This window comes from Elaeis guineensis, chromosome 14 (genome assembly GCF_000442705.2).
Source record: "Elaeis guineensis isolate ETL-2024a chromosome 14, EG11, whole genome shotgun sequence".
NCBI lineage: Eukaryota > Viridiplantae > Streptophyta > Magnoliopsida > Arecales > Arecaceae > Elaeis > Elaeis guineensis.
The window spans coordinates 57575656-57590333 of NC_026006.2; the positions used below are offsets into that span (position 1 = coordinate 57575656).

The 14678-nt window shown below is 34.6% G+C and overlaps 2 protein-coding genes across 2 annotated transcripts; both read left to right on the plus strand.

The window, feature by feature from the left end:
* Window positions 1–2912: 2912 nt before the first annotated feature.
* Window positions 2913–4050, plus strand: LOC140853637 (uncharacterized). Its single transcript, XM_073248283.1, has 2 exons — window positions 2913–3994; window positions 4047–4050. The coding sequence occupies exons 1-2, from the start codon at window positions 2913–2915 to the stop codon at window positions 4048–4050; spliced, it is 1086 nt and encodes a 361-aa protein (XP_073104384.1).
* A 77-nt stretch (window positions 4051–4127) lies between these two features.
* Window positions 4128–5578, plus strand: LOC140853638 (uncharacterized). The gene is made up of 4 exons (XM_073248284.1): window positions 4128–4770; window positions 4875–5079; window positions 5162–5325; window positions 5430–5578. Exons 1-4 carry the CDS (start codon window positions 4128–4130, stop codon window positions 5576–5578), a joined length of 1161 nt encoding a protein of 386 aa, XP_073104385.1.
* Window positions 5579–14678: the final 9100 nt, after the last annotated feature.

Below are 14678 nucleotides of genomic sequence, written 5' to 3' on the forward strand. Positions count from 1 at the left end.
CCATTTGATAGTATAGTACTATCAAAATTTTCATGTCATTGTTTTGGAGCTTGTTTTAATCTATAAAAAAACTTTACTAATTTGCAAATTTTCTTCTCATTTTTAGGAAGAACAAATCTTTCTGGTTGCTCCATATATATTTCTTCACTTAGATCTCTATTTAAGAAGGCCATTTTAACATCTATTTGATGCACATATAACTTACAAATCGAAGCCAAAGCAAAAGGCATTCTTATGGATATTATTCTTGCTATAGGAGCATAAGTATCAAAATAATCAATCCCTTCCTTTTGTGTGAAATCTTTAGCAACTAATGTTACCTTAAAGGTTTGCACAGAATGATCTGTATTATATTTTCTTCTAAATACCCATTTGCAACCTATAGGTTTTGATCCAGGAGGTAGATCAACCAAAATCCAAGTATTATTGGACAATATAGAATCCATCTCATCATTTATTGCTTCTTTCCAAAAGGCTGCATCTCTTGAAGACATAGCCTCCTTGAAAGTTTTTGATCATCTTCAATATTTAGCAATATGGGTATCTTTTGATACACATTGGTTCTACTTTCTTCCATAAGGAAGACTATTGCATGGGAGGAAATAAAGTCAGAGTCAAAGTATTTTTCTTTTCTTGCTCTTTGACTTCTTCTATACTCAAGTTTGAATCTCAACGTCTTTTCTCTTATTCAATGGAGCATTAGAAGTCAAGTCACTTGGTTCACAATTAGGAACAATTACATTTAGCTCATATAAAGAATTATCACAAGAATTATATAAAAATTTATTCTCAATAAATTCAACATGTATAGATTCTACAATAACATTTGATTGTAAATCCAAAAGTCTATATGCCTTAGAATTTTGTGCATAACCAACAAAAATACTTTTATTACCTCTTGGACCTAATTTTATTTTTTGTGGATCAAGAACCTTATAAAAGGCTAAGCACCCCAACACTTTAAAATAATCCAAGTTAGGTTTACTACTATACCAAATTTCATAAGGTTAAGTTTTAATACTCTTAGAAAGAACTCTATTAAGTATATAACATGCTGTTAATATGGCTTACCCCATAAATCATTTGATAAACGAGCATTCAAAAGCATAGCATTTGTCATGTCAACCAAAGTCCTATTTTTTTTTCAGCTAAACCATTTTGCCTATGGTGTGTAAGGAGCACTCTTTTCAATTGATGTATTAATCCATGCTCTTCACAATAATTGTCAAATTCAGTAAAAAAATACTCTCCTCCTCTATCACTTCTTAAAATCTTGATTTTTTATTCAGTTGATTCTCCACAGCAGATTTATACTCTTTAAATTTTTGAAAGGCTTCATCCTTTATTTTAATTAGATAGACATATGTAAGTCTCGAGCAATCATCTATGAATGTTATGAAATATCTTTTATCTCTTCTGGTTAAATGTCCATCTAACTCACACAGGTCAGAATGCACTAAATCGAGCAATTGTGTATTTCTCTTAACACTATGAAAGGGTTTCTTTGTCATTTATGCTTGTATGCATATTTCACACTTATCTATTTTTTCATGTTTGTATCACTGTTATTAAACCCGGCCCGGCCCGACCGGTCGGACCGCAAACCCGGTGACCCGATCAGAAGACCGGGCCGGTTATCTAATTAAACCGTTTATGTTTAAAATTCGGTTAAAACCGTATGAATCGGCCGGTTGAACCGTGAACCATCTGACCCGGTCGAACCCGGTTGAGCCGTGAAATTAAAAATCAAAATTCTGATTCGAGATCGTTCGACTTCTTGGCTTCCTCCCGTCGTCCCCGTCCCTTCGTCTCTTTGTTCCCGAGCTCAAACCCCAGCGGCCCAAGGGCCCCAACCTCAGCCAGTCCGCCATCTTCCCTCGGCATCGTCGGCGACGAAATCAGCAGCGGCAGCCGGCAGCGGAGGAGAGGAGAACCGAGTCTTCTCCGTCTCCGGTCAGCCGGTGAGTAATCTAAGTCTAAATCTTTTTTTTTTTTCAAATCTCCGGAGTCCGACAGCTCTGCTCCGTCCGCTTCCTCCAAGGCTCCAACCGCGAGTCCGCGACGGCCCTCCTCTGCTCGCCCTCCTTTGCCTCTTTCTTCTCCGCTCGGCCACCTTCGCCCTCCGCCTCCTCCTCCTCCGCCGTCCGCCTCCACTTCCTCCGCTCGATCCCCTCCCCCTCTGCCTCCTCCTCCGTCGGCTCCTTCCCCCCTCTGCCATCTCCTCCTCCTCCGTATGCTCGACTCCCTCCCCCCTCTGCCTCCTCCTCCCTCGGCTCCCTCCCCCTCCGCCGCCTCCTTCTCCTCCTCCATACGCTCAACCCCCTCCCCCCTCGGCCTCCTCCTCCGCTCCGTTCCCTCCCCCTCCGCCTCCTCCTCCTCCGTACGCTCCCCCCTCTGCCTCCTCCACTCGGCTCCCTCCCCCCTTCGCATCCTCCTCCTCCTCCTCCATATGGCCGTCGGTCGTCCGCCTTCCTCCCCCTTCCGCCGCCTCCTCCTCCTCCTCCGTATACAGCAGCGGACACGGGGAATTTTTTTTTTTTTTTAAATGCTGTGACCTGTGAGCAGGAGCCTGTGACTGTCTGCGGAGTGCGGTAATACAGTATTACTGTAAACAGTTTTACTGCAGCTGTATTACTGTAAACATCACAGTACAGTAAACACATTCCGTTCCGTGAACATGAAAAAAAAAAATTTTTTTAATGATGCTATGCTGATTGACCCGATAAATATTAAATATTATTTTTTAATTTCTGTAATCTGTGATCACCATGAGTTTGACTCTATAGGATCATGGGAAAAAAAATTTGGATAGAAATAAAAGAAGATGTTGATGACTTCATCTTGTTATTTATTTATTTTATCTTCTACTTATAAATTATAGCTTAATTTAATTTTCTTTGTAGATTATCAAAATGGCCTCTGTTGAGGGAAGTATGCCATCCATGGATGATTCAAGTAATACTTCATCCACTCAAATAACTGGGGTTAGAGGTAAAAGTGATCCTGCATGGAATCATTGTAGAGAAGCTCCTGAACTTAGTGGTAATACCAAAAGGATGAAGTTGGCATGCTTGTATTGTGGAAAGTCATTTGCTGGTGGTGGGATCAATCACTTCAAACAACATCTTGCAGGAGTAAAAGGAGAAGTAGAACCATGTCACAAGGTGCCGGCGGATATTCGCCATCAAATGATACAAAATATTCAAGCTATTAGTGAGAAGAAGAAAAGAACAAAGGAAATGGGTGAAGATTACAATCCCTTTAGTGCAAGGCATAAGGAACATGAGGAACAAGTATATTATAGGCAATTAGGTGAAGATGATGACATACAAGAAATTCCTCCCTCATCAAACAAGTCTACGGGTAATGTATTACCTACAAGAGGTAAAAATATAGAAGGTGGAAAAGGAAAACAACTAGGAACAATTGGAAATTATTTCATGCCCAGAACAACTCCTGGTGCTCAACCAACTATAAAAAGCTTGTTGCAAAACAAAGAAGCAGTTGAAAGGTGTGATCTTGCAGTGGCAAAATGGATGATAGATGCATGTGTGCCATTTAATGCTGTCAACTCTAAGTATTATCAGTGCACGATAGATGCAATAGCTAGTATGGGGTCGGGTTACAAAGCTCCAAATTTTCATTCTGTTCGTGGTTATTTGTTAACCAAGAATGTTGATGAGGTGAAAAAGTATGTTGAAAGCTTTCGTGCCACATGGAAGAAAACAGGATGCACAATCATGGCTGATGGATGGACAGATCAGTGTAGGAGAACTTTGATTAATTTTTTAGTTTATTGTCCTAGAGGGACCGTATTTTTGAAAAGTGTGGATGCTTCAGATACCTCAAAGACAGCTGATATGTTGTATAAGTTGTTCAAAGAAATTGTCATGTCCGTTGGTTTTGAAAATGTGGTTCATGTAGTGACTGATAATGCTGCAAACTATGTTGCTGCAGGTAAAAAGTTGGAGCAAGACTTTTCTACACTTTTTTGGTCACCTTGTGCTGCTCATTGTCTTAATCTCATCATGCAAGACATTGGCAAGTTAGTTTCAGTGAAGAACACCGTAGCCCATGCTGCAGGTATCACAAAATATATTTATAATCACTGTTATCCTTTATATTTGATGAGAAAATTTACTGATGGAAAGGAGATAATTCGTCCGGCACCTACACGTTTTGCTACCAATTTTATTGCTTTACAAAGCATATTGGGCCACAAAGATGCATTAAGAGCAATGGTGACTTCTAGAGAGTGGACAACTTCAGCTTATGCTAAAGATAGTAAAGGAAAAAAGCTCACCGATGACGTGCTTAATTCTCTTTTTTGGAATGAATGTGCTACCATTGTTAAACTAACAGAGCCTTTAATTCGAGTTTTGAGGATTGTTGACAGTGATGATAGACCTTCAATGGGTTACTTGTATCATGCTATGCATCAAGCTAGAGATGAAATGATCAAGAGATTTAGAAGGAGAAAGATTGTAGTTGAACCTTATTTGAGAATAGTTGATTCTCGGTGGGATTTGCAATTACACCAAAATCTTCATGCAGCTGGATTTTGGTTGAATCCCTGTTTTCAATATGACTCAGAACTTATGGATAAACATCCTCGTAGTGTTTCTGGACTCTTAGATGTCATAGAGAGATATTCATTTGGTAATCCAACCTTGCAGGAGAACTTAACTAATGAGATGAGATTATTTAGAAATGCAGAAAATGACTTTGGACGCTCATCGGCTATAAATGATCGAAGTCGCTTGGCTCCAGGTAAGCTTGTTCCTTAGTTATGTTCTTATGCTTTCATTAGTTTTATTGATATAAAGTTTTTTCAATTACATTCTATTTTAACAAATACAATATTTTGTATCTAGATGAATGGTGGGTCACCTATGGAAGTTGTGCACCTAATTTGCAAAAGTTAGCTATTCGTGTTTTAAGCCAAACTTGTAGTGCATCCGGGTGCGAGAGAAATTGGAGCATCTTCGAACATATTCATTCTAAAAAGAGAAATAGGTTAGAGCATCAAAGGCTTAATGATCTAGTATTTGTGCACTATAATTTGAGACTACAACAAAGGTAATTTTATTGTGAATGATATCCAATTACTTGTATTTATTTTTTGTTATTTAATTTTCAAACTAATAAATATTAAATACAGGTTTTATTTCAAGGGTCGCAACTATGATCCTATTGACTTTGAATTGTTTGGTGATAATGATGCGTGGATATTAGTCGATGAGCCATCGGAGTTAACTAGTGAGGAATTAAAAACTTTTCACCGTGAATTGGCATCATGTTCTATTCAAGAAAATAATAATAATGGTGAGCGAATTATTTTATTATATAGTTTATGAATAAAATATTATTATAATTTTATTACATATGATTTTTCTTTTTAACTTTTTGTTAAAATTATGGTTTTGTAGATATATTGAACTTGGAAGATTTGGATGGTGATGATGATGAAAATGATGGAAATGATGCGAATAGGAGAGAAGATGGAGGAGATGAGAACATTGCAACTCAAGAAGATGTTTTTGCAAATATTGACATAAATTTCAGTCCATTAGTTTGAATTTTTATGTTGTGTACTTGTTTATCACTTTTAATTTTTTTTTTTAAAAGATATTGAAGTGAAATGTCGTACATTATTATGTACTTGTTTGTTAAAACTTTTCATTTTGCTAGCAGATGTGGATGGTTATGTTTTAAAGTTTAAACTACTAGTTATTATGCATTTATAACTTTATGCCATTAAATCTTTATATTCATCAATATTTTAGTCTAATTATTTGTATTTATAGGATTACAGTTTTGTTTCATTTGTATTTTGATACTTGTAACATTGGAATATATATTATCAGGACTATTATTGTATTTCTGGATATAAACAGGTTATTAAATTTTAGATTTTATGATTTGTGCATTGACCCGCCGGTTCAACCGTTGACCCGACGGTTGGACCACTGACCCATTAACCCGGTGCCTTATCCGGGTTAAGGTCCGGGCCGGGTTTAATAACTTTGGTTTGTATATTATATATCCATTTTTGGACATAAATTTCATAGAACCAAAATTTAAATATCCTAATCTAACATGCCATAATAAAGAATTAGATTTAGCAATATAAGAAGAAAGCATATTCACGTTATTAATGCTAAGCTTAAACAATCAATCACAACAGTATCCCTTTCCAACAAACAGACCACCCTTAGATACAACTACACTGTTAGACTCGATAAGAATCTTAAAATCCTTCTTACAAAGTAAACTTGTAGAAACTAAATTCTTCCTAATTTCAGAAACATGATACACATTCATTAAAGTTAACTTCTGTCCAGAAGTGAATTACAAATCAACAGTTCCTTTTCTTTCAACTTTGGCGACAACATTATTGCCCATTAGAACTCCTTCATGGTGCCTGCATTCAGTATATATTTTGAAGAGGTTTCTGTCATTGCACACACGAACAGTGGCACCAGAATCAAGCCATCATTCTTCAGACTTGGAAACATCGGCCATGTTTGCTTCTATTATCATGCCAATCTGTATATCAGAAACCATATCAACCAATTCGGAGACAGCTTCTTCAACTAGATTTGTATTTTCAAAATTCTCTGTACCAGAGTTCCTTGCAGCCTTCTTGAACCTGCACTCATGAATGACATGGCCTTTCTTTCCACAATGGAAACAGGTTACAGGCTTGTTATTCTTTTTCTTAAAGGTTCTTTTCAAACTTTTAGATCAGAACCAGAAGGCTGATACTTTGCCTTATTATGAGGATAATGCATGATATTATTAACCTCAGAATTGGAGTGCATAAACTGTGCATCACGTGCATGAGTCTCACACCCAATTTGGAGATGAGTTTTAAACCGTTCTAAGGTTATAGTATCAAAAGGACTGTAGAACATTCTTTTTTTAATTACTCCATGAAGGAGGTAGTTTGGACAGAATTGCACCAATTTGAAGTGCATCAGAAATTTTGACATTAAGATCTCACTACAAGAAAATAGCCTTTTTGCAATGAAATTATTTGTGTTGAAAATATTTTCATCATCAATAATATTATTTATGGTGATAAAAATATTCATCACAAATAATTTACTATTTACGATGAAAATAATTTTTCATCGTAAATAGTCGCGTATCAATGACGAAAAAAATTTTCATCATAAATATTTATTATTTGTGATAAATATTTTCATCGTAAATAATGTGTCATTTATTTTAATTTTAAATTTTTAAATATTAGAGATGAAAATATTTTCATCATAAATAATTAAGTCTTTATGATGAAAATTTTTTTCATCACCAATAAGTTTATTTGCAACGCAAATATTATCATCATCAATATTTGAAAAAAATAAAAAAAATTAAAAATTATTGATTATTTACGATGAAAATATTTTCATCATCAAAATTTAAAAAAATAAAAAGTTAATTACTTATTATTTGCGATGAAAATTTTTCATCATAAATAATTAAGTATTTACGATAAAAAAAATTTACATCATAAATACTTAATTATTTATGATAAAAATATTTTCATCATCAATATTAAAAAATTAAAAATTAAAAAAATTATAAAATTTAAATTTTTGATTTTGTGTAAGGCAACTGCATCTATTTTTTGTAGCTGCTATATATATTTTTTATCCTTTTATATAGGAAAGAAGTAAATATGAGTTATGATCCAGATCGAACTTTTGTATGAAAAAATTATATGAAAGTAGGCGATATTCGTAAAGTAGAATGAATAGATCTTTTTGAATGAAATGAACTATACATTTATTTACGACGTAAAATTCATCTGTTCATCACTGTCACTGTTACTAGTGATATCAATGAATCTTTTTGATGGAGTATCTATCTTAAGCTGCATAAAAGGAGTCTCTTTTCATGCAGAAACCATATAGTTAAGCAGCGCATTCTAGCATGGCTTCTACAATCTTGAAAGGTAACATATTTCTGCATCGATCGACGCTCAAATGTATCTCTGTAGGAGTTTCAATCATGATAAGATAAATAATACGAGCACTCATCTTTCTAGTAATGCAAAGTATAAATATGAACTTGTACTTTATAACATACTTGCACTATCCGCAGGTCTGTTTTGATTCTGATTAATTGCTCTTTAATGCTCACACAATTTTTCTTAAATTTCTCAAGCTCGATCCTCACATACAATATACGAGCTTCTGGACTCTAACTTTCTATCTCTATCCTATCTTTCAAATCTCAATCTTGATAGATTTCTCTCGTAATCTCAAATTATCGTGATATTTTCGTACTCCGACTTTCAGAACGAGGACTCCAAGAAGAAGACGAGCTTCTTGGAGATCGAAGATCTCAAAGCTATCAAACTCTCATAGTGTCTATTCTATTGCGGAAGCCAAAGAGCTGATCTTATAATAATTATTAGCGACGTAAATTAAATTTTTTATCATAATTATATTTTTTACATAATTTTTTTTGAAGAAAAAAATATTTTTTGAAGAAAAAATCATAAATTAACTATTTATATAATTTTTTTTGATTAATAGAAAATTAATCTTTTCGATGACATTATTTTGAAAAAATTTTTTAGACCAAATATTTTTTAGATTAAAAAAATAATTTTATTTTTCATCATAAATATTTTTTTAATATCATTTTTTTGTTAAATTTTTTGGATGAAAAATTTTCTTAATGGAAAAAATTCAAAATTAATTTTTTTATGAAATTATTATTGAAAATATTTTTAGACTGAAAATTTTGAAAAAAAAAATTAAATTATTAGCGATGTAAACCAAATTTTATTGCAAATAGTCTTTAAATTTTTTTCTAAATTTTTTTTAAAAAAATATTTGCAATGTAAATTTATTTTTTATCGATAACCATGTTTTAAAAATATTATTTTAATCAATTTTTATGAAAAAAATTATTAATAGAAAAAAATTATTAGTGGCAAAAAAAATTTTGTCAGCAAAACCATTTTAAAAATATTTTTTTATTTTTTTGAAAAAAAATTATTAAAGAAAAAAATTTTGGATGGTATTTATTAGCGACGAAAATCATATTTTCGTCGCTAATACCCTTATTAACGATGCATATTTTTATTTTCATCATCAATAATTTATTTCATAAATTTTTTGTACGAAATTTTTTTAGAAGAAAAATTTTTTAATGGAGAATTTTTAGCGGGCCTTATTGATGATGAAAATTAATTTTCATTGCGAATAAGCATATTAGCGATGAAAATTTTCATCGTTAATAGTTGTTCATTTATTACAGGTCAAGTCGACGTTGCTTCTCTTCTTGCAGAGCCTCGTAACCCTTCCCGCGAAACCCTCTCCCTCTCCCTCTCCGAGCTCTACCCCCCTCTCTTCCCACCGACGACCGCATCTCCATCGCCGTCCAGTGCAGGCTTCCACCATCGCGGGGATCCACCATCGTGGGCTTCTACCGTGGCTTCCACCGTCTTCGACTTCCACCGTTGCTTCCATCGGATTCTCCGCCATTGCCGTCCGCCGGAGGTAAGAATGCTTCCCTCTCCCTCTCTTTAATATTTAAGGAATTTTGACTACCAGAGGAAAGAAACGAAGGGAGGAGCATGGGGGGGGGGCACGACAGAAGGGTGCGGGTGGGTGAGGGCGATGACACCGCGACAGCGCGGGTCGCAGGGGGTTAGAGAGGGTGGCGGCGTCGCAGGGGGTGGGTCATGAGGGGTGGGTGAGGGCGGCGGTGTCACGGGAGTGGGGGTCACGGGGGTTTGGTGAGGGCGGTAGGGGTTGGTGAGGGCGGCGGCACCGTGGGAGTGTGGGTTGCGTGGGATGGGTCAGGGCGGTGGGGGGTGGGTGACGATGGTGCACCGCGGGGCAGGGGTCGCGGGGGCCAAGTCCGGGCGGTGGGGGGTGGGTGACGGCGGTAGTGCCACAAGAGCAGAGGTTGTGGGGGCCAAGTCCGGACGATGCGGGGTGGGTGGCAGTGGCGGCACTGCGAGAGCAGAGGTCCCGAGGGCTGAGTGTAGGCGGCAGGGGTGGGTGATGGCGACGGCGACGGCAACGATGACGTGGGGTTGGGGCAAGCCGCAAGGGGCGGGTCAGGCCGTGGAGGATGATGTTTAAGAAAAAAGTAATTTTTAGAAAAAAAATATTTAGGATAAAATATATTTAGAAAAAAAAATTATTAAAAAAAATATTTAAGAAAAAAATATTTAGGAAAAAAATATTTTTAGATAAACATATTTTAGAATAAAATAAAAAATTATTTATTATATATATAAAAGTTAAAACATGGATTGGATCGGGTCGCGGGGGGAGAGGAGGGTTAATCGATCCAAATCCAATCGGGTTGGCTCTGGACCGGGTCAAATGTCTGCTCGAGCCCAACCGATGGCCAAACAGGCCCCATTTTTTTGGCTAGAGCTTGGCCTGAATGGTTTGGAGCCGAGTCCGAAGCCCGATCCGATGGACCTCGAGCCAGCCCGATGGACCTCCTGGTGGCCCAACCCACTTCCAGTACTATCTGCAGGACTGCCTCTATAGTGCTGCTTTTGGTGAATTTACAAGATGAGGGAGAGGAAGTGGAGGATATTCATATTTATTACATAAATTTTTTAGTGTTACTATTAATTTTTTTATTATTCCACTAGCACAATACACGTTACTTTTGCTTATTACAATTTAATTATTTTATATGCTGTTTATATTTTTTTCTTATTATAATTAAATATAAAAAATATTCTTACTTTACAAAAAATTCTATTAAAATTTTTGATGAAAAAATTTCAATGCAGAGTTATTCTTTTTTGATAAATTAGAAATCCATCTCTGAATGTATGTTCAGAGATGGTAGTTAAATTACATTGAGCAGTAGATTTTCGTTCAAGAGTCGATCTTGATCAAGATCGACTCTTGGATGTCTCGTATTCAAGCTTTTTAAAAAAACAATAATCTTATTATTGTTAATAGTTGATATTTTATTTCATTATGTGATTGTCAGCAGTTATCTGTCCATTGTTCTTCAGATATATGGTGGATAGGATGCGTAGGCATCATATTCATGTCATATACTTAGAGAACCATGAAGAGATGCTGTCGAAATTTTCACAATAATAAAATAAAATATCAACTATAACAATAATAAGATTATTACTTTTCTAAAAGGGCCACACTTGTTAGTAATGATTTGAAACGGATAGAATCATATATTTTTGCTTCATTAAATTGATAGAAGGAGATTTTTGTATTATTGTTCAGTCTGTGTTCTTTAATGCATGCTGTTTTATATAAAATGATCAGTGTCTGGATCCAAATCAGGATTTAGTTCGAAATTTGGATCGAAATTCGATCCGAAATTCAGATCGAGATCGATTTAGATGAATACCACTAAAATTTTTTTGTTGTTAATGATTTTCGTGTTTGTTGTTAGATAGATATCAACAAAAGTTGGATGAATGTCAGAGATATTTTTTTGTCTGAATAGCAAAAAGGTGTTCGAGATTTATTGAGTTTGCATGATATAAGGCTGACAGTGCTAATCAAATAAAGTGTCCATACAAGAGATATGTCAATATGGTATATTATCACATAATACTTGTTGAGGAGTATCTGCTATGTTATAGTATGGACAAGAAGTATACTCGCTGGATATGGCATGGAGAGAGTGATTCGAATGAAGTTGTGTGCGACAATGACGATACTGAAGATGATAGTGATGCTACTGAATCTGTCGAACGTGATGGTATAGGAGGACTATTGGATGATTTACATCATAGTTTTTGTTCAAATGTATGCATGAGTACTAATGCATCTGAAGGTAATTCTGATCATGAACATAATATTCGGCTTGACGTAGAAGGACTTCTGAACAGTTTGCAAAGCTTGTAAAGAATACACGAGAGCCGCTCTATCCAAATTGTGCAAAGTTCTTCAAGTTAGAATTTTTAATAAAATTACCTCATATTAAAACCATGAACCGATAGAGTTAGAAGTCATTTGATCAAAATTTGATATTGATTAAAGCAGCTCTTTCCGATAGAGAGAGCTTCCGAAATCATATTCTGAAGCAAAAATATACATGCGAAAATTGAGACTTGCTATATTCCTATACATGCCTACAAAAATGACTATATATTATTTTATTAAGATAACGAATAGATAATTGAATGTTCAAAATATGGTGAGCCTAGGTACAAAATCGATAATAGAAAAGGAAAAAAGATACCTCAAAAAGTTTTGAGATATTTTTCATTAATTCTAAGACTTCAAAGGTTGTATATGTCCACAAAACAGCTGAAAAAATGAGATGGCATCATGAGTAGCAGATTCTGGAGGAGAACATACTTAGCTACCCGACCGACTCCATAGTGTGGAAAGACTTCGATACAAAGCATCTGCACTTTGTGAGTGACCCGCGCAATATCTGGCTTGGTCTAGCGATGGATGGATTTAATCTCTTTAGCAATTTGAGTACTTCCTACAGTATATGACCTGTGCTGCTAGTTGTATATAATATATCACCTTGAAAGTGTATGAAAGAACCATTTATTTTTATGTCACTGTTGATTCCAGATTCGAAAGCACCAATTAATAAAATTGATGTATATCTACAACGTTAATTGATGATCTAAAGAAGCTATGAGAAAATAAAGTACAGGCATATGATTCTATGAGTCGAAAGAATTTTAAGTTGCATGCTTCAATTTTATGGATCATAAATAATTTTTCTACACATAAAATTTATCTGGATGGAGTACCAAAGGATATCTGACATGTCCAATATGCAACAAGGATGCATCCTCCTTACATTTAAAGTATGGATGAAAAATATGCTTCATAGGTCATCGATGGTTTCTATTTGGTAATCACTTTTGGAGGATCCGTTACAACCAATATTTTGATGGTAAGTGCAACCGATGTCCGCCACATAAGGAGTTAAGTGTGGCAGAAGTTTTAGAACAACTTGAAGTTATTGGAAACATCTAATTTGGAAAAATATCGGATACTCGCAAGTGAAAGCGTACTGAAGCTGAGCTGAATTGGATGAAGTGAAGTATTTTTTTCGAACTACTATATTGGAAGCAGCTACTACTTCATCATAATTAGATGTAATACATATTGAGAAGAATATTTATGATAATATCATCAGTATAGTATTGAATATTCAGAAAAAATAAAAGATAGTACAAAAGCTCGTCTTGATTTGTAGGAAATAAAAATTTGATCGAAGTTGTATTTAGTTCATCGATATGATAGATTTTTTATGCCACCTGCATGTTATTCATTATTTGGTGAGAAAAAGAAGAGTTTCTATAGATAATTCAAAATCGTAAAGTTTTTTATGGTTACGTTTCAAACGTATCATGGTGTGTTGACAATAACGACAGTAATATCTCTGGCATAAAAAGTCATCACTTTCATGTGATGATGCAATGCTTGCTTGCTGTGGTCATGTGTGACTATTTGGATGGTATGTTTAAACTACATTGATTGAGTTGAGAATATTCTTCTGAGAACTGTATTATCGAAAATTGAAGATTAACTTACTTAAAAATTTGAGAAGGACATCATGCTCATTCTTTGTAAGTTAAAAAAAAAATCACCATCATTTTTTGATGTTATGGTGCATCTGACTATTCATCTTCCAAAGAAAGCTCTTTTGGTCAGACCGATAATTATCGATAGATGTATCCTATTGAAAGGTAAAAAAATTGTATACACTTTATCATATCAGTTATAAGATATAAATATATTTTTAAAATTTTAGTTTATTTTTATTTATAGATTCTTGTGTATTTTAAAAAAAATATGTGCGCAATAAAGTATGGCTGAAAGGTCTATAGCGAAAGCATACATAGCTACGGAGTGTTTATGTTCTGCTGATGTATTTTAACGATATCGAAATAAGATTCAATCATACAGATCGTAATGTAGATCGTGAATTGGGTGACAATGAACTATACTGTCTATATTTAAACAAACGGTTCGACCATTGGTGGAAGAGATATTAATTTATGGACGTGAATGAGCTATCCAAGCACACTTCTATGTTCTAAATAATTATGAAGAAATTGAAGATTTATTGAGTAAATACCATCTTAGTATATTGTTTAATGTTCTAAGTAATTTTTTTATGTTGATGTAAAATTAAAAATCATAACTTGTAGCAGTGAGCAAAAGAGTATACTATCTAGAGAGAATAATATGAATGTTGATGATCGACATAGAAAAAAATTTATAAAATGATTTGGAGACCTTATAAGTTACATAGTAATATATTATTTTTAATAATTATAAAAATAATTATTGAACCAACATAATTTTTTATGTTATGGTATAGATGAAATATAAGTATTTCAATAAAGAAGAGGGTGCAATCGATGAGTTGTACGATTTAGTATCTGATCCTAATTGAAGGATTAACCACTACGCATCCTATATCATTAGAGGAATGAGATTTTACACAAGAAGCTTGAGATGCAACGACGAATTCAGAATAGTGGGATTGCTACGATAGGATATGAAGGAGAAAAAGAGATTGAATATTATAGTGTACTATAGATATCATAGAACTGAAGTGTGGATCCAGTAATTCAATATTCTTATTTCAATGTGAATGATGGGATATTAAGAATAAAAAGATCGGTATTCATATCGATCCAACTTTATCAGTATAAATTTTGCACGAAC

Bases quoted from the DNA above. Each gene is read 5' to 3' on its own strand.
- LOC140853638 (XM_073248284.1), top strand. From the start codon at position 4,128: ATGAGAAAATTTACTGATGGAAAGGAGATAATTCGTCCGGCACCTACA. The intron at 4,771-4,874 runs GTAAGCTTGTTC...TTTTGTATCTAG, and splicing joins TCGAAGTCGCTTGGCTCCAG to ATGAATGGTGGGTCACCTAT. The intron at 5,080-5,161 runs GTAATTTTATTG...TATTAAATACAG, and splicing joins AATTTGAGACTACAACAAAG to GTTTTATTTCAAGGGTCGCA.
- LOC140853637 (XM_073248283.1), top strand. From the start codon at position 2,913: ATGGCCTCTGTTGAGGGAAGTATGCCATCCATGGATGATTCAAGTAAT.